This window comes from Schistocerca nitens, chromosome 6 (genome assembly GCF_023898315.1).
Source record: "Schistocerca nitens isolate TAMUIC-IGC-003100 chromosome 6, iqSchNite1.1, whole genome shotgun sequence".
NCBI classification, from domain to species: Eukaryota; Metazoa; Arthropoda; class Insecta; order Orthoptera; family Acrididae; genus Schistocerca; species Schistocerca nitens.
Genome location: NC_064619.1, coordinates 609680457 through 609701904, shown reverse-complemented (window position 1 = coordinate 609701904; position 21448 = coordinate 609680457). Strand labels below are relative to the sequence as shown.

Here is a 21448-nt window from a genome sequence, read left to right as displayed (position 1 = left end):
TGGTAAAGTAGATGGCAGGGACAGGACAACGCGAGATTGACTAAAGCGGGGACACGACAATAAAATATGGCGCACTGTTAATGCCTGACCACAAGGGCACTGCGGGGCTGGGTCACCGGAGAGCAGGTAGCGGTGGCTAAACCGGCAATGCCCAATCCGCAACCTGGTCAGAAGGACCTCCTCTCGCCGAGATGGTCGGGAGGAGGTTGTCCAAGCAGTTGGGAGCGGTTTTACTGCCCGGAGCTTGTTTCCTTGGAGGGATGACCAAGCATCCCACCACAACGACACAAGCCTCTTACAAACATCCCCACGAACGTCAGATGACGGGACACAATGGGAGGCTGGCCGAGGCAGGAGGACTGCAGCCTTGGCTGCAGCATCCGCAGCCTCATTCCCAGGCACTCCTACATGTCCGGGAACCCACAGAAAGCTGACAGGAGAACCATTATCAGCAAAAGAATGGAGGGACTGCTGTATCCGTTGAATCAAGGGATGGACCGGATAGGGAGCTCCAAGGCTCTGAAGAGCACTGAGTGAGTCAGAGCAGAGTACATACGATGAATGGCGGTGGCGGCGGGCATACTGAACGGCCTGATGGAGAGCAAAAAGCTCGGCCGTAAAGCTCGAACATTGGTCGAGGAGCCGGTATTTAAAGGTGGCGGCCCCGACGACAAAGGCACAGCCGACACCATCGTCAGGTTTGGAGCCATCGGTGTAAATAAAGGTGTGACCGGCAAGTCGAGCACGAAGTTCGACAAACCGTGAGCAATACACTGCAGCCGGAGTGCCCTCCTTCGGGAGTGAGCTGAGGTCGAGATAAATATGAACCGGAGCCTGGAGCCAAGGTGGTGTCGGGCTCTCACCCTCTCTGAAGGTGGTAGGGAGGGCAAAATTCAATTGTCGAAGCAGGCGACGGAAGCGGACTCCGGGGGGCAGCAGGGCAGACACATACAACCCGTACTGACGGTCGAGAGAATCGGCGAAGAAGGACTGGTAAGAGGGGTGGTCGGGCATAGACAACAGCCGGCAGGCATACCAACACAGCAGTACGTCGCGCCGGTAGGTCAATGGTAATTCGGCAGCTTCAGCATAAAGACTCTCGACAGGACTAGTGTACAAGGCTCCGGTCGCAAGACGTAACCCCCGATGGTGGATGGAGTTGAGACGGCGTAAGAGGGATGGCTGAGCAGACGAGTAGACGAAGCTCCCATAATCCAGCTTCGACCGGACTATGGACCGATACAAGTGAAGCAGGACAGTGCGATCCGCTCCCCAAGATGAACCACTAAGAACTCTGAGGACATTAAGGGAACGTGTACAACGGGCCGCCAAATAAGAGACATGCGGAGACCAACACAGTTTCCTGTCCAACGTGAGCCCTAGAAACTTAGTTGTTTCCACGAATGGGAGAACAACGGGACCGAGATGTAAGGATGGCGGAAGGAACACTTTATATCGCCAAAAGTTGATACAAACCGTCTTCTCTTCAGAGAACCGGAAGCCATTTGCCACGCTCCATGAGTATAGGCTGTCTAGACAACGCTGAAGGCAGCGCTCCAGGAGGCATGTTCTCTGGGCACTGCAGTAGATCGCGAAGTCATCGACAAAGAGAGAGCCTGAGACATTAGGTGGAATGCAATCCATAATTGGATTGATCGCGATGGCAAAAAGGGGTACGCTCAAGACGAAGCCCTGAGGCACTCCGTTCTCCTGGAGGAAGACGTCGGACAATACGGAACCCACACATACCCTAAACTTTCGATCCGTTAAAAAGGAATCAATAAAAAGGGGCAGGCGACCGCGTAGGCCCCACCTGTGCATAGTGCGGAGGATACCTCCTCTCCAACAGGTATCATAAGCCTTCTCCAAATCGAAGAACACGGCTACCGTTTGGCGCCTTCGCAAAAAGTTGTTCATGATGAATGTTGACAAGGTCACAAGGTGGTCAACAGCGGAGCGGCGGCGACGAAAGCCGCATTGGACATTAGTAAGTAGCCGTCGAGATTCAAGAATCCAAACTAACCGAGCATGAACCATGCGCTCCATCACCTTACAGACACAGCTTGTACGAGAAATGGGGCAGTAACTAGAAGGAAGGTGTCTATCCTTCCCGGGTTTGGGTATAGGTACAACAACGGTGTCATGCCAATGCATGGGGACCTGACCTTCGGTCCAGACACGATTGTAGGTACGAAGAAGGAAGCTTTTGCCCGCCAGAGAAAGGTGTGCCAACATCTGAACATGAATGGCATCTGGCCCCGGAGCAGAGGACCGGGACAGTGTAAGCGCACGTTCGAGTTCCCGCTTAGTAAAGGGGGCATTATAAGTTTCCAGATTCAGCGAGTGGAAGGAAGGTCGCCGAGCCTCTTCTGCCTCTTTCCTGGGAAGGAAGGCAGGGTGGTAATGGGCGGAGCTTGAAACCTCCGCGAAAAACCGGCCGAAGGCGTTGGAGACAGCCACAGGATCAACGAGGACCTCATTACCTGAGGTCAGGCCAGGTACCGAGGAGTGGGCCTTAATTCCCGACAGCCAGCGCAGGCCACCCCATACGACAGAAGAGGGAGTAAAACTGTTAAAGGAGCTGGTGAAAGAGGCCCAACAAGCTTTTTTGCTGTCTTTGATGACTCTACGGCATTGCGCTCGGAGTCGTTTGTATCCAATACAAGTCGCCAACGTAGGATGGTGGCAAAAGGTGCATAAAGCACGTCGTCGAGCACGGATAGCGTCTCTACAAGCCTCGTTCCACCAGGGGACGGAAACGTGACGTGAAGAAGAGGTAGTACGAGGAATGGAACGTTCGGCAGCATTGATGATAACAGCCGTGAGGTATTCGACCTGACTGTCACAACTGAGAAAATCGTGGTCCAGAAAGGTCGCCAGGGAGGAGTAAAGTCCCCAGTCAGCTTTCGGTATGTTCCAGCTCGAAGGACGTGGGGATGGGGTGTGGTGCAGGAGACGAACGACACAGGGGAAGTGGTCGCTCGAATAGGTGTCAGAAAGGACATACCACTCGAATCGACGGGCAAGAGTGGTAGAACAGATCGAGAGGTCCAAGTGGGAGTAGGTATGAGTAGAGTCCGAGAGGAAAGTCGGGGCGCCAGTATTGAGGCAGACAAGATTGAGATGGTTGAAGACATCCGCCAAGAGTGAGCCTCTTTGACAGGATGCAGGAGAGCCCCAAAGGGGATGATGGGCATTGAAGTCGCCAAACAACAAAAACGGCAGGGGAAGCTGAACGATCAGGTGCATCATGTCAGCCCGACTAACAGCAGATGACGATGGAGTGTAGATGGTACAAACTGAAAAAGTAAAAGCAGAAAGAGTAATACGGACAGCTATTGCTTGGAGTGGGGTGGTCAATGGGATGGGATGGTAATAGACATCATCCCGAACGAGCAACATGACCCCACCATGAGCTGGGATACCATCCACAGGGGTGAGGTCATACCGCTCCACAGGGGTGAGGTCATACCGCTCCGAGGCAATACGGTCAGTCGGGCGCAACTTGGTTTCCTGGAGACCAAGGACGAGCGGACAGTGCAGGTGGAGGAGCAGTTGTAATTCCTCCCGATTAGATCGAATACCTCTTATGTTCCAATGTAACAAGGCCATCGCTAGTCAAAAAAGAGGGGGAACGAGACGGGGGAAGAGCAGAACAGCAGGTTGCAGCTAAGGAGCTTGCTAAGGTGCAGAGACTGGCTTGCTTAGCCATAACAGGTGGAATTAGCAGCTCACCAACTTCTGGGATGAAAGCCAAGTGGGACGTGCCTCCACTACACCTTTGGGTCAAGATGGAGGCAGCAGCTGGGGCATACAGACTCAAAACTGGTAAAAACTGGATCTCATGGGGATACCCAGAATCACACGCTAAGATAGTGAGTGAAGTAAATATAGGAATGGCTGGGGAAATGCCGGCTGACTACATAATAACACCCAACTGCTTCAACAAGCCTTACAATATACTAATTGGAAGCAGGGAGCAATGGGAAAAAACAGTTCGACACTGTACGAGGGACATTGTTTGGTTCACCGTTGAGTCGAAATCAGACCACGGCATTGGAGCAGGGGTGTACGGGGTTCAGCCAAGACTAGAGGGCATCATCTCTCTAGGAAAACTGACCTTGGTATTCCAAGCTCAGGCAGCCCTGAAATCACTGGCAGCTCCTGCAACAAGATCTAAGATTGTTGCAGAATGCCACAGGGCTCTGGTGGGGCTAGGGGGAAGCAATAGGGTAAACCTAGTGTGGGTCTCTGGCCACTCAGGGATCTGTGGCAATGAACAAGCTGACAGGTTGGCCAGGTTGGGGGCAATGACTCCATTTATTGGACCGGAACATATCCTGACATCACCAAGGCTATGATCAAACTAGAACTACAGAACTGGCTTAGGAAACAGCACGTAGAATATTGTACCAAGATCTATAAACAAAAACATGGTAAGGTAATGATGCCTAAGCCATGTTTTAAAAGAAGCTCTGTAATCCTGGGATTGAACAGGAAAGAGATTAAACTCATCACTGGACTGATTGCCGGCCATGGTAATTTCAAGAAACACCTACGCACAATTGGTATAATGGAAGAAGATCCTAAATGTAGGATCTGTGATGAGGGTGAAGAAACTATCAAACCTAATCTGCGAATGCATGGCATTGGAGAGCAAAAGATACAGATCCTTTGGGACAACTAGAACTGTAGAAATTGTGTCTAACAAAAAAACTGGTAAAGAGACTCCTTGCACTATTTAAGGACATTGGTTGGCTTTACTAGATATACAAGGAGAGATGCCACACAATAAACTCAGTTTCCGTGTGGGCAGTGGCGAGTTAGACCAAAGCTGTTTTAGCTTCCCTGTCAAAATCAAATCAAATATGAGAACATTTAAAGTAGGTTTATACCGTATCTCCAGAAAAATCTGCTTTATGCACTTTCTGTAGTAGACACAGGTAACATTCTGCAGATTACTGATAGTCTCACAAGTAAAAAAATCAGCAGGATTAGGTGGAATTTTTGTTAGTGAGATGACTTAAAGGTGTATTCAACTGACAACTTGAGACTAACTGTAGTCAAACTGTCACAAAAAAGGGCGGAAAGAAAGACACATTCAGAACTGTATGTAACTGAAAATTTACAAGAGAAAAATGCTCTAGATTAAGCCTTAGCATCAGGAGACAATGTTTGTCTGTGTGTGTGTGTGTGTGTGTGTGTGTGTGTGTGTGTGTGTGTGTGTGTGTGTGTTGTAGTCTTGTTGTTGTTGGAATGTGTAAGTGTTTTCTACTTCTGAAGAGGAACTTTGCCCAAAAGCTGAAATCTTTCTAGAATTCTTTTTTACTGTGCCTACCTGGAACCCAATGCCTTCTCTGTGTGGTGAATAGCAATCTGTCCTTTTCATATTATTATTATTATTATATTATTATTATTATTATTATTATTATTATTGCTTCCCTTTCTTAATGTCTACCTAGATCATACCACATCCCCAAAGGTTGGTGTCTATGGAATAGACAGACAGAATGAATGTATGAATGAATATTAAAGGATTATTGCCTGTGCCTGCCACGACCATATGTTTTGGTAGTAATTTGTATTGATAAGCCTTTGTTTGTGTGAAGAATCATGGACAAATAATTACAGATCTCAGTCATCTTTCTGCTCTGTCTGATTATTCTTTGTAATTGAAATCTCAGTAATATAGAAATCTGAAGCCTCAAAATTAAAATACTTCTTAGTTTTTTTGTTCTAATTGTACTTTGAAAATAAAGTACATTTCATACTCATTTTACTAATTATCAATAATTTTTTTACGCAGAAGAAATGTATGTTATTAACTCCATACCACATGAAAGTACAACACTATTTTAAAATTAAGACCATTCTCTGATTAAATATTACTTCTGTAACACAACTTACTCATTTCACTATGTCTGTCTCTTGTAGACCTAACAGAATGGAAACTTCATACCATAAAAATGATCTGCTTTGAACTGTAAGTTCAAACTGTTTAACCTTGTGTTTCTTTTATGCTTGCATAAAATTCTAGCTGCAGATTGAAATCACACGTAAGAAGAAATATTACTTACAGAATCCAATTCTTCATTTCGTTCACCTGTCCAAATGTGGACAACAGTGTCAGCACTAAGTCTAACTTCATTATCAAAGACCTCCTGCCACACTATGGACTTTGAATTAAGATTTGATGCAATGTCAACAATCTTCTGAATATAATAACTTTCTAGATCTTTGCTTTCTGTAATATTATGCTCACTCATAAAATCCAGAATATCTTGGTTGCTTTCCCTGAAACATTTTGCAGAAATGAAAAGTATCTGACTGGCATTACTACACAAAATATCAATGATACAATATTGAAATAATTAATTATGAATGATAAGAATCTTGTATAATCTGATATATTTACAGAAGCTATCTGTGGATATTGATTAGTATGTACTTTTTATCTATCCTAATATAATTCTAACATTTATTTCATTTCAAAGAATTTATAAATATAATATAGTCCAAATAATAATGAAATACAGATTGTAAAACCATTAGAGAGTTTTGTATTTTACTTATATTTTCTAGTACGTTCTAACAAGCATAAAAGAATTATTAAAACTAATGCTGTCCTCAATGTTCAGATTAAGTACTACAGTGATTTACTAAAACACATTCCTATTGGCAATGGTGTTTCTCCACATTTCTCTCACTTTTAAAGTCACCAATAGGAGGAACTACAGCAGAACAAACTCCAAGCTATGATGCAACTTGGCATTTTCCACATACACAAATCATTACCAGAGGTAGAAGGAATTATAGGCGACAGAAAACATACCCAGTCTGACTGAGGTCTAAATCCACAACTTTTGGATTTGTAGTCTGACACACAACAAGCTTTGGAAAGAAATCCAATCCAAATGTTTATCACAGAATTCTGTTGCACGAGATCTGACGTTAAATCAAAGAGATTGAAGATACATAATAATATTCTAGAAAAGAGACAAAATTCGATATGGTACTATATAAGTAACTGTTTGGCAGAGAAATCCAACAATGGAAAATCCAGGGTGGAATGTAACAATACCAGAGAAGGAAAATTGCTACTCACCATATAGCGGAGAAGTTGAGTCGCAATAGGCACAATAAAAGGATTCACACAATTAAAGCTTTCAGCCATTAAGGCCTTTGTCAGCACTACACACACACACACACACACACACACACACACACACACACACACACACACACACACACACACACACACACGTGTCTGCAGTCTCCGAGAGCTGAGACCACACTGCTAACAGCAGCACCAGTGCATGATGGAAGTGGCAACTGGGTGGGGGTAAGGAGGAGGCTGGGGCGGGGAGGGGGAGGGATAGTATGGTGGGAGTGGCGGACAGTCAAGTGTTGCAGTTTAGACAGAGGGCAGGAGAGAAGGTGTGGAGGGGGGAGGGATAAGTAGTGGAAAGGAGAGAAATAAAAGAAATTAAAAGACTGGGTGTGGCGGTGAAATTACGGCTGTGTAGTGCTGGAATGGGAACAGGGAGGGGCTGGATGGGTGAGGACATTGACTAATGAAGGATGATGCCAGGAGGGTTATGGGAACGTAGGATGTATTGCAGGGAAAGTTCCCACCTGTGCAATTCAGAAAAGCTGGTGTTGGTAGGAAGGATCCATATGGCACAGGCTGCAAAGCAGTCATTGAGATGAGGGATATCATGTTTGGCAGCATGTTCAGCAACAGGGTGGTCCACTTGTTTCTTTGCCACAGTTTATTGGTGGCCGTTCATGCGGACAGACAGCTTGTTGGTTGTCATGCCTACATAGAATGCAGCACAGAGGTTGCAACTTAGCTTGTAAATCACATGACTGGTTTCACAGGTAGCCCTGCCTTTGATGGGATAGGTGATGTTAGTGACTGGACTGGAGTAGGTGGTGGTAGGAGAATGTATGGGACATGTCTTGCATCTATTACAGGGATATGAGCCATGAGGTCTCTTTGGGTCTCGCTTGAAGTTACTTCTACTTCTGTCATTGGTTCTCCGTCCAAGATAAAACATGCTATGTCTTCCTTACCATGAAATTCTCGAACCACTCATCTTTTTCTTATATCCCATATGATCATACATACATTAATAAATGTTTGTGTATTAAAGTGTCAAACACTTTTAAGAAGTCAATGAATATTGCAAACTACTTCCAAAATGTCACAAGAGAACAGTGCAAGTTGAGTTTTGCACGAGACGTGTTTTCGAAATCCATATTTGGTACAGAGGTGGTCATGTAAGTTGAAGATAACTCATAACATTTGAGCTCAGAATGTGTTCTACAACTCTACAACAGATGGACATCAATCAGAATTGATGTTTTTTGTTCAAGGATCTATGGCATATTATGGTTAAAATCAGTTACCACCTCCTGAAAAAACTGAATGATCTGTAACTCGTCAGCAATATTCCACACAATCATCCAACAAACTCTTATATCAGATTTCACATCCTGTCAGCAACAGCTATACTATGAATATCTATGGCCTCTTAGAATGCTGATCACTCTGCAGTGACCTCCACCAACTTAGGAACTGTTTGAACCATTCTTATTTTTATGCCTATGTGACATCTGCAAACATCTACAAAATTGACTTACTTTGAAGATTGTGAAACTTTTGATAAAACTTGCTGCAGCATCTTTGCTGAACACATTTACACATCTGGAATGAACCAGGACTTCAGTGAATGCAGTGGGTGTCTCAACTGCTACCAAACAAGCAATGTTGCAGCCAATGACAGGACAAAAATTTACAACTGACCTCCTCCACTAAGGAAAGCCATTACTATGCAAGGGAAATTAAAGCTCAGATACTTTTCTAAAAGTCTTCACATATTTTGTCTTAGCCTAAAATTAATCATCATGGTGCATGGTTCATTCTGTACTTACCAACATTCAAATCCTACTTCGTCGCCACCAAGATGAAAGTACTCATCAGGGAAAACATTTACAATTTCTTCAAATAATGTCTGAAGAAATTCGTATGTAAAGTTCTTTGTGGGGTCAATTGGTCCATACGTGCCATCTGGAGAACCAGTTGCATTGTAACATGGTGTCAGCAGATCAGGATAAGCTTCTCCCCATGATCTTGTGTGTCCTGAAGAATTATATATAAATATGGTCACTTTATGATTAAATTTAATCTCCATATGCAGCAACTTAGTAATATTTCATATCTCTGACAGACTAAGGGGTGTTCTTTTGATTAAACAAGGTATTTGCTGTATCATTGTGGGCCCCTCTTGTACAAGAACAACAACAAATTAAAGACTAAATGTCAATAATTGCAATAAGGTCACCCAGATGGACTAAACTAAACCAGTCCTGTTACAATGGCAAATTTACAAAGATATATTTATATCACTTGTGTCTGATATGTGTTAAAACCATTTAATACAGATTGGTTCTAGTTGTTTAAAATGTCTCCGAATGTGCTAGCTAATTATGCTGGTATGCATCTTTGTGGGGCAAACATTAGTGTCAAATGTAGCATTCACAGTTCTTTTTCTAAATAATGGAAATCACTGGATCATGTCAAATTTTGAGCTCCACTGGCTGTAGAGGAAAAAGACTCAAACTGGGGACTTTTCAAGACATCAGTTACTTTGTGGAAGATTGTCTTATTTCATGCATTCCAAAAGTTAATGAAGAAAGCAGTATGTGAAATCTGAAATTTAATCAATAACAGCACACAGGTAAGCGGAGAATTCACAATTTATACCAATGCTGGATACTTGAGGGTCAGAGTTCAGTAGCGATTATACAAATATGGAACATTGTATAGTGATAGCATATTATATACATCATTTGCTCTCTCACAAAGAGATTTTACCTTCATGAAATGTATCTAACTGTAAAATTAATAAGCAATACAAAGGTTCAGAATAGGTAGTATTAAAGAAGATGTAATACTATAAATCATATTTCAATAAACTAATTACAAAACAGTATAAGCATTTTTAATTACATACCTGGAGTATCAAATTCTGGAACAACTCTTATTCCTCTAACACGCGCATACTCAATTACTTCAGCAACATCAGCAGGACTGTATACAAATCTCTCAGGGTCATAAGAACCTTTTTCACTGAAAAAGATTAGGAGAAGTTTTCATTTAAAACAAGTAAAGAATATCAACCAACAATGAGTTGAAATATGTTAATTTAAATAAAAAGAAAATAACATTAAACACCAGTTAATCAAGCAAAACTAAAAACAAAACACAGAATCTCGGCTTATGACCACATTTATTACTGTAGACAATTTTTTAATCCTGAAAACTACTTTATATAATATTTAGATATGATAGCATAAATATTTCAGGCAATAAATGTTCTCTGTGCACTGGTCCATGTTGGGAAGGTTTCACATTCTCTAACAGCTCATGTCTTATTAGCTATTTGTGCAGTCTGAATTAGATTACAGTGTGAATTTTTAACACAGATTTATCAAATTGGCACCAACCAAATTAGACAAAATGCAATACAACTGCATTAAAACGTTCATCAGTATGATGCCTTCAGCAGCAATCAATGATCATCTCTTGGAAGCAGTCAAAATGCCTCTTCACATTTGGCACCAGTTCCTAGCAGATAAAACTATGTTGTGGAGAATTCTGTTGGCTGACCTATAAGAGCTTATTTTAACTAATTCTCTGTCAAAACAACAAATGCACTGCTGAACAGTGACCACCACTTAAAATGAACCTAGTCCACCAGAAGAACCACTATTTCAAAAATTCCTTTCTGGCAGTTACTCCTTTCGTGCAACATCCATTGGCTCCCCAAATGTGAATCATTTATCATTAACAATATACTCACAATATGCATTAAAATGCAGTGCCCAGATGTGACTAGAATATTCAATGATATATCAAAAATAATAGATCAACCATATGTGTGTAGCATCTTCTTTTGTCCAGATTTCACAGCAGAACTGTTTTAACCCCCAGTCTCAACTGTTGCTAGTCCCTGTCCTCTGTCTACCTTTATCCTATTTCCTATCCCCACTCCAGCCTCTCATATGCCTTCCATCCCCGCCAGCTCATAGGCATAGCCCTTTCCCTTTTTCTGCTTCTCTTTCTTTTTCCCATCCAGCATAGTCTCCCAATTCTGTAGCTATCAGTTAACCACCCTTCCCCCACCACACCGCTGTACACCCCACTGGCACCACTACAGTATCTTCCTCTACCCCCAGCCTACTACCTTCCCCCTCCTTGTCCCACATCTCTTCTATACCTCCACTACCTTCCCCAGTCAAGATCACTACCATCCCAATAGGACCACAGTTCCCAATGATAGTGGCAGTGTCTGTTCGCTCCTCATTGCCTCATTTGTGGTAAGCAGCAGTCTTTCTAATTCGTATCAATATTCCATCCCAGATTTTTGACTGTTTAGAGATTTCATGAAGAGTGTTCAAATGAAAAGATACGAAAGGTCATAACAACCAAACTGGCTGGCATTTGCATATTCTGCTTTACAATAATGTAGTGAGATATCTCAGGATGTGAATAATGCCCGGAGTTGTTGTGCTTGTGTGTGGGCAGATGACACAGGAGAGAGCCAGGCAGTTGTGTTTTCCATCTATATGACACAGCAGTATGTGTGAGGACTTCACAGCGTTCACATAACATAATGACACCTGAAGAGCAGCAAAGTGTCGTCAGTGTTTGACTTGGACAGGATTTGTGATTGGTGTAAAGAATGGCAGCTAACTCTAAATATAGATCAATGTAAATTAATGCAGATGAATAGGAAAAAGAATCCTGTAATGTTTGAATACTCCCCTACAAAATTCAAAGCTATGCCTTCAACAGGCAAGATGAAGCTCAATGTATTTTCTGACATCCAGTGCCCGATTCTTAATGAATTCCTCGAGCAAGGAAAAACCATTAACAGTGACATGTACTGTGAGGTACTCTATAGTCTATGCATGTCCAAGAGTAAATAGCCTATGCTACTCATGGATTCTGCTCCACAATAACACACATGAACAAGTTTCCAGTCACACACAGTGTACTCACCATATTCAAGTGGGAGCAGCTTGAGTATTAGCCATACAGCCCAGACCTGTCACCCTGCGGCTTTCCATGTATTTGGTTCACTACAAAATGAGTGTATGAGTACCAAATGCTTCAGATCAGGATAGTGATCACCTTTTCTTCCAAAGTTATGGCCATGATACAAGCAATTTGTTTTGTACGGACCTGAGTTATGAATGACAAAATGCATCATCCCAAGTTGTTTGAAAAGATTAGTGTGGAGTTCAGAAGTGTGCTCCACATATGACCATAACTGTTCTTTGTTGTGGTGTGAGGAGTGTTTCATGCTAATATGTTGCCACAAAACTTTATGCCATATGATATTATGGATTGAAAATAATCATAGTATGCAACTGAAGCATATCAAAGTAAACAAAGACAGGAGAACAACCTTAAAGCAAAAATTGCTCCTGATAACCACTTTAATGTCCTGATAGCATTATGTTTCCAGTTCAGCCCTGTGAACGAGAAAATTTGAAGAGTACACGCTTTTTATAATCTGGTCATTATGTGCAACAACTACTACTTCTGGGCTCTTGTGCTTCATGAGGTAGTGAATGAAATTATTCTTCCTTAAATTTATGGACAGAGAGAGAGTTGTGAACCAGGCCACACCTTTCTTGAGGACATGATTGACAGGAGAATAATTTAACAGCTGAGATGCTTGCATCATCAGAAAACATTGTGAACTTAAAAAATTTACTGACTGACAGAGAGACATTGTTTACATATATCAGGAACAGCAGGAGCACAAATAACAAACATTTCAGGCTGCACTGTACCCCTCTCAGCCGTCACTGCATCTTGTGATATGCTGTTTGAGCCTTATATAACTATCTCATGCCTTCTGTCTTTAAGGTACAATGTAAGCCAATTCTATAAGATCATAATGATATACCTTCTCTAAAAGTATCTTATAGTTTACACAAACAAAAGCTTTAGACACCATACAAGACACCAAATGGCAACTTCTTACTTTCTAGGGCTCTAACAACACTGGGAAATAATAAGATTGTATGACCTGTAGAACCTGTTTTTTGAAAACCAAACTATCTACTGTCAACTTTTAACTACATTCATGGGATTATTTATTACCCTATGTGTCTCTTTTGTTCACAATTCCATCCCCACACTGCCACCCTGTTTCTATGTAATCTTAGTACCAGGTTTGCTTTTACATTTTGCAGGCGCATGGTAATCAGTGACCATTATTTCTGTAGATAAATCCAGTTGGGATCAAAGAACTATGAAGTTATAAACGTTACTTTTCTTATTTGTTAGTACAAGTTTTTTTTAATCTTTTAGAAAGAATGGAACAATATGTGAAGGATGATCAAGTTTGAAGACTGCTCACTGATTGGGTACACCAGATTCTCTTCAAGATGCAGTGGAGTTTAGTGAAAATGAAACAGAAATATCTGATCATGAACAAGGTGAAACAGAGGATGACGAAGAGGTAGAAGAAGTGATGGTTTGTGAAGAAAACCAAGAAATGGTAAGACAATCTGGATATTTTTAAGAAAAAAACATTATAAATGAGAGTAGCAAGATGGTCGATTGTATAATGTAGCCAGATAGATAAAAAATTTACTCACCAAGCAGTGGCATCCTGTCCACTAAATCTCCCCTGACCCATGGTTCTGGGTGACTTTTCCAAAATCTACCCATTTTCCTAGAGCTCTCCAGTCCTTTTTCTTCACTCCTTTTCCTTCCCCTTCTACCCTTCTGCCTGAAGGAACCACTGGCTCCAAAAGCTTGCCTAATTATAACCTTCTTTTATGTTTGTGTTCTGCCACCACTTGGTGATTAGATTTTTTTCTTTCTCCAATTACATTACATTGCCAAAAATTGACTGTTTTCAAGATTGTGGATTGGTATTTTATAAAATAACCCAGCTTGGCAGTGACTGAAGAAAATATCAAAGAGAGAAAAATGAATTTCAAACATTTTTCTATGGTCTTACAGACTGCAATGGACTAAGTTTTTTGCAAAAATTTTGAAAATGATAGCAAGGTCAACAAATATATTGTGCAAATTCAGGTGAAACCAAATGAGCCAAAAAAGTCAAAGGTGTTACAATGCCAAATATGTCCATGCTTTAAAGAAACAAAAACTACAAAACATGTTCTGAATATCACAAATTCATGTGCAGAATGCTTTCCATTGACAAAAAGGTATTTCTTGACTGGTGATTGAAAATGAGTGCTAGGTTGATTTATTCATGTACCTACTGTCATTTTTTAAACTGAAAGTCATTGTTTATTGCTTTTCTTTATTGTTTATTTAATTGATCATTATTTGCTCTCAAAAGAAGTTTCTGAACATTGTTCGAGTAGATTTTCTTTGTTTTTTAATTTGAAAACTGTATTTAAGAAACACCTTAATTGCTGGTACGATCATGTTTTCCTTTTTAACAAGGAGTGTTTTTCATAAATAGAAATGTTTCTTTTATTGATTCTTAAACAACAGTTTAGAAAAAACATAGAAATAAATTTGTATTTTGGGGTTGAAAACAATTCCACAAAGTTAATAACTTCATGCTAAATAGCAAGTGTACTTAAGGTAAGATGTTCAGATATCTGAGATGTACCTGTATCCTGTTATACATAAATTTTTCAAGAACTTCAGAAAATGTTGTGAAGAGCAAGATGGAGTGGTAAGTCAAAGCGCTTTTAGCATCCCCAGTTTTGTAAAGAGGTGTAACAGCAGCACACTTCATTCTTTTTGGACTTACATCTTATTTAAGGGAGGTATTGCACATGTGAACCAAAAGTTTTCATGTTTCATAACAGCAAACCTTCAACAGTTTACGTGAAATATGACCTAGGTTTATAGAGGTTTTACTTTTCAGTGAGTGTATGATTTTTTATTTATTTATTTTTTTTTTTTTTTAATTTTGTTGTGGTTCTGGGTAGTTACATGTCAATACATCTGCAACTTTGTCAGCAGAAGCATTTCAACCTGCTTATACAGTGGAAGCTAAAAAGGGCTGTTAAAAATTTCAGCTGCTTCTCTGCTGTCAGTTATGGCTGAATTGTCAACATTTAAAACCACGTTTTTCATCACTTCCACTTTCTCTTTGCCATTACATTCCAGATCACTTTGATTTTATTACTTGGGTTCACAATTTCAGGCCTGAAGCACATAATCTTGCATTTTTTGATGACTTTGTCTACAATTTTAGAGCATTAATTTATAATGACTTAGCTGTGAAGGATTCACAGAACATTTTGATGCTTTGTACAGTTGTCTCTTTGCTTCTTGGGATACTCTTAAGCTCTAAGTAACCCGCCGTTCCTTAACATTCTTTGTAGGATAGATTCCATATGTCCTTTCAGGAAATAAACATCCAAAAACTGTCGCTACCTCAGTCTTGAATAAACTGTATTTTGAATTAGTATCACTTGCACAATAGACAGGTCTCCAGTTAGTTACCCTGAGGCATGATCCGCCAACCTGTATAGCTTATTGCAGTTTTCCACAGAGGCCTAGTATCACATTGGAGGATATTGAAGCTGTTAAAGGTAAGCTTTTATCCATCATGGTCAGACAGACTACTTATAACACTTTCAACAAAAATATTGTTAACCTTACTCTGATTGACATGTTGTCAACGTGCTGTAAGAAACTGCAGTTTTGCTAGAAAAACCTACTAAGGGAACAAAGTTTAAGGTGTGTATAAGCATAATATGTTTGAACTCTTTCTTATGAGAGAAGGTAAGATAGATTCTAATTTCTTAGCAAATACATCCCAGAGGATGTGCTGTGTACAGCTATGACTGCCAATTTCGAAACTGTCTCTGAAAATTTAACATCATACACTCAAAAATGAAGCTCCATACAGAATTTTTTGACATATATTGCAATAAATAATAGACTGGAGTTTTTAACCTCCTCCTCTCATATGTTTCTTGCAATAATATAGACCTAAAACATACCTGGGAATACAGAGACTCAACACCAGTAGTGATGTTATGTTCTATCAGGCAGAGAATGTGAACTCCATTTATACCTTCCAATTCTTCTATATTCACTAGAAACTGGGACAACTTATAGAACAGATCTTGGATATTCTGGTGAAATACTGTAAGCTTTGGGTTGGAGTTGGAGGAGGGGGGGACCTAACTGCGAGGTCATCGGTTTCGGGCAGGATGGGGAAGGAATTCGGCCATGCCCTTTCAAAGGAACTATCCTGGCATTTCCCTGAAGCGATTTAGGTAAATCATGGAAAATCTAAATCATGGCCGGATGCGTAATTGAACCATCGTCCTCCCAAATGCGAGTCCAGTGTGCTAACCACAGCACCACCTCACTCGGTCTTAGGTTGTCTGAAACTTTTAAACCACAACAGATTATATTGTTACTAGGATGAACTTTCATTCTGGATAAGCCACTTCTTGCAGATTGTTGCCATTGGACAAGATCTGGCTGAATTGATCCTTCTCACCAGTTTTTCTGGCAGGTGCATTTATGACAATCACTGGTTTGCTTTCATAATTATTTGTTGCTTTATTTACGTCTTCATGCCAAATTTATTCAGATGCACTTATGTCAAAGCAGTAGGTGAATCAAAACAAAATGTCCAGACACACTGTGACCAAACAGGTACTGAAACAGAGGATGACAGACTAAAGGCCAAAATACTAAATGTCTTTTTCCAAAGCTGTTTCACAGAGGAAGACTGCACTGTAGTTCCTTCTCTAGATTGTCGCACAGATGACAAAAAGGTAGATGTCAAAATAGACGACAGAGGGATAGAGAAACAATTAAAATTGCTCAAAACAGGAAAGGCCGCTGGACCTGATGGGATACCAGTTCGATTTCACACATAGTACGCGAAGGAACTTGCCCCCCTTCTTGCAGTGGTGTACCGTAGGTCTCTGGAAGAGCATAGCATTTCAAAGGATTGGAAAAGAGCACAGGTCATCCCCATTTTCAAGAAGGGATGTCGAACAGATGTGCAGAACTATAGACCTATATCTCTGACGTCGATCAGTTGTAGAATTTTGGAACACGTATTATGATTGAGTATAATGACTTTTCTGGAGACTAGAAATCTACTCTGTGGGAATCAGCATGGGTTTCAAAAAAGACGATAGTGTGAAACCCAGCTCGCGCTATTCGTCCACGAGACTCAGATGGCCATAGACACGGGTGCCCAGGTAGAGGCCGTGTTTCTTGACTCCCATAAGGCATTCGACACAGTTCCCCACAGTCATTTAATGAACAAAGTAAGAGCATATGGACTATCAGACCAATTGTGTGATTGGATTGAAGAGTTCCTAGATGACAGAATGCAGCATGTCATTCTCAATGGAGAGAAGTTTTCCGAAGTAAGAGTGATTTCACGTGTGTCGCAGGGGAGTGTCGTAGGACCGTTGCTATTCACAATATACATAAATGACCTTGTGGATAACATTGGAAATTCACTGAGGCTTTTTGCAGATGATGCTGTAGTATATCGAGAGGTTGTAACAACGGAAAATTGTACTGAAATGCAGGAGAATCTGCAGCGAATTGACACATAGTGCAGGGAATGGCAATTGAATCTCAATGTAGACAAGTGTAATGTGCTACGAATACATAGAAAGAAAGATCCCTGATTATTTAGCTACAATATAGCAGGTCAGCAACTGGAAGCAGTTAATTCATAAATTATCTGGGAGTAGGCATTAGGAGTGATTTAAAATGGTATGATCATATAAAGTTGATCGTCGGTAAAGCAGATGCCAGACAGATTCATTGGAAGAATCCTAAGGAAATGCAATCTGAAAACAAAGGAAGTAGGTTACAGTACGCTTGTTTGCCCACTGCTTGAATACTGCTCACCAGCGTGGGATCCGCACCAGATAGGGTTGATAGAACAGATAGAGAAGATCCAACGGAGAGCAGCGAACTTCGTTACAGGATCATTTGGTAATCGCGAAAGCGTTACGGAGATGGTAGATAAAGTCCAGTGGAAGACTCTGCAGGAGAGATGCTCATTATCTCGGTACGGGCTTTTGTTGAAGTTTCGATAACATACCTTCACCAAGGAGTCAAGCAGTATATTGCTCCCGCCTACGTATATCTCGTGAAGAGACTATGAGGATAAAATCAGAGAGATTAGAGCCCACACAGAGGTGTACCAACAATCTTTCTTTCCACGAACAATACGAGACTAGAATAGTAGGGAGAACCGATAGTGGTACTCAAGGTACCCTCCGCCACACACCATCAGGTGGCTTGCAGAGTATGGATGTAGATGTAGATGTAGATGTAGATGTAGATGCACAGTGAAATGATTATCATTTCTCAGTGTTTAGTAGCATAATTTTTTTAAACTTTCTTATGGAAGTTCTTGAGTTTAACTAATCAGAATCTAATTTCTCTATCAACACATGACCAGTTTGACAGATCATATCCCATTGGTTAATTAGTAAGTATTATGCTTTACCATGCAGATAAGAAAAATTCTGTCTATATGATAAAGTTTAATTGAAGTAGCAACTTTGACATGATGGCTGCAATTATTAATGATAGGAGTTACATTAGTAAACCATAGTAACTGCAGTGTAACAAGCAGCTTCTTAATAAAGGCACTGGCTTACTTCCAGTACGTGTCATCTGCCCCTACTACAACAACACAGCAGAGCCATTATTTGGAAAACCAGTGCATTCTTTATGAATATCCACCGCCACATCATATTTCACCATCAGTAGTACATGTTATCCATAACAGAAATTGCCACCAGTCTGGGAAATTGAGAACATACCTATCTATGAAGTTTTTTTTGACTGCATTTTTCAGCATGTGCAGCTTTTGTTTTTCTTCTAAATCTTCACTGTGTCAGTCATTACACATGTTTTGCAAAGCAGACACAACGATCATCATATTTAGATGCAGAGGATTTAATGTTTAATTTTCCACTGTTTGTGATGCATTCAATTTCTCCTGCATGTCCGCTTCCACATTGGTTATTGTTTCCACCTGGCATCATTAAAGATTGATCTTTGTGCATCACTGGAATAGTACAGCTTTCAAGAATCTTATGCCTGCCTTGGAGAGCAGTGTATTTCATTTCCCACACTTAAATATAGCTTTGAAGCATCCTTGTCCTGACAATCTTTAAAACCTTTTCACCATCAGTAACATGTTTTAAGTTCATTTTGATACATTTTTTGTGAAACTAATACTTACAATTTCTACCTCTGTACCTCTCCTCACTCTGTTGCTATAGAACACAGAATAATCACCATAAGGGTTCTCTACCTCAGGCAACAAAAATGGAACTCTCACAGGGTCACTTTGTTGTCCATCTGCCTGTCTGTGTCTGCCTGCAAATGTTTGTTTCACATGCAATTTGAAACACAGTATGTGCAATAATCGCTGCTGGATATTAGATGATGAATAAATTCTGAAACGTGTCGTATGAGCAACAAAGTCATTCTTTGCCTGATGTTTAACTTTTGCCATTGTGACCCAGACAGCCTGAATGGAGAACTACTGATTATTACAATAATGGTTGCCTGCCTCCTGTATGATTTTGTCACATCTATATTGTTGAAATTAAAAGTGCCTTGAAAATCTTGGAATCCCCAGGACCAATATCTTGCCAGTAACATCATTGATAACAGGCAAAAATGGTCAAATGCTCAATCCCAGAATGCATTAACTTTCTATATACACAATTAAGTTTGTAAAAACCCTCGGTGTGTGATGCCTACTCACACCTGACCAGTTTGGTTTTTTGTTTTTTTTTTTTAATTCATATTTACAAAGTACACTTTAACACAGTTTTACACTCAGAGCCATCTTAGTAAATAAATATAAACAGCACACAGCAGGTTACTAACCTTAGAAGGGGAAAAGCAGCACTCTGGTAAGGAAAGCTCTGATCATCAACAATATGCCAATGAAAAACATTCATTTTATTATAGGCCATTGCATCCAAAGTCTTCTTTATGTAGTTCATCGGAATGAAATGACGGGATGTGTCAAGAAGCAGACCTCTGTGGCTGAAACGAGGGATGTCTGCTATTGCTAGATTATCCAATATAAGCTGAAACAATAAATACAGAACAAAGTTATTTTACCTGCTCATATATGTATTAAAATAATTAATGATATGAATATAATAGAGGGAAACATTCCACATGGGAAATATATATGCTGTAACTTACCAAACGAGAGAGTGTTGGTATGTTGATAGAGACAATAAAAAACACAAACACACACACAAATTTCAAGCTTTCGCAACTCAAGGTTGCTTCATCAGGAAAGAGGGAAGGAGAGGGAAAGACTAAAGGATGTGGGTTTTAAGGGAGATGGTAAGGAGTCATTCCAATCCCAGGACCGGAACGACTTACCTTAGGGGGAAAAAAGGACAGGTATACACTCGCACGCGCACGCGCATGATCAGTTTTTGCATTTTCAAATTTTCATTTTTTGATGCAATTCCGGACGGGCGTACTAGCCTTACTAGGTACGCCCGTCCTTTGTGCCCAATGTCAGAATGTATGCGTGTGACGTCATCGACATAGCGATGAGTGTGGGGGGAGAATGTTGTGCCCCCCCTTAACCCCCCACACGCTTTATCAATGTCTTAAATGGTCAATTTATCAATTATTCATGCTGTTCTCGCTCTATGACCGACAGGTTCTAGATGTACCCTTGTCCGGTTCTCGGATGCGTAGCGACCACAATTGTTGTTCAAAGTTCATAATATTTGGTATTTGGTATGTCAGATGATCACAGATGATGTGTATGTAGTTATGTTATGTTATTATGGTGTATATGAATCGATTGGCATGATCAGTTTTTGCATTTTCAAATTTTCATTTTTTGATGCAATTCCGGACGGGCGTACTAGCCTTACTAGGTGCGCGCGCACGCACACACACACATCCATCTGCACTTATACAGACACAGGCAGACATATGTAAATGCAAAGAGGTTGGGCAGAGATGTCAGTCGAGGTGCAAGTACAGAGGCAAAGAAGTTGTTGATGACAGGTGAGGTACAAGCGGCGGCAACTTGAAATTAGCAGAGGTTGAGGCCTGGTGGGTAACAGGAAGAGATAATATCCAGTCCTGGAAAGTATCCTGTCACAAGTGGGGCACTTTTGGGGTTCTTCTGTGGGAGGTTCTGTGTTGGAGGGGATGAGGAAGTGGCTCTAGCTATTTGCTTCTGAACCAGGTCGGGAGGGTAGTTGCGGGATGCGAACGCTGTTTTCAGGTTATTGGTGTAATGGTTCAGGGATTCAGGACTGGAGCAGATTCGTTTGCCACAAAGACCTAAGCTGTAGGGAAGTGACCATTTGATATGAAATGGGTGGCAGCTGACTATTTTTAGCAACAGATGACATTGTGCAGTAAAAA

At 40.9% G+C, this 21448-nt stretch overlaps 1 protein-coding gene across 1 annotated transcript in view; it reads right to left on the bottom strand.

Annotated features, from left to right (window-relative positions):
- Positions 1-21448, bottom strand: part of LOC126263045 (beta-hexosaminidase subunit beta-like) — a 136620-nt gene that overhangs the window by 13339 nt on the left and 101833 nt on the right. The window contains exons 4-7 of the mRNA XM_049960020.1: positions 19925-20130; positions 10020-10135; positions 8938-9145; positions 6078-6294 (exon numbers count right to left, since the gene is read on the bottom strand). Coding sequence (XP_049815977.1) covers positions 6078-6294; positions 8938-9145; positions 10020-10135; positions 19925-20130 — 747 coding nt within the window. The remainder of the gene's footprint in view (positions 1-6077; positions 6295-8937; positions 9146-10019; positions 10136-19924; positions 20131-21448) is intronic.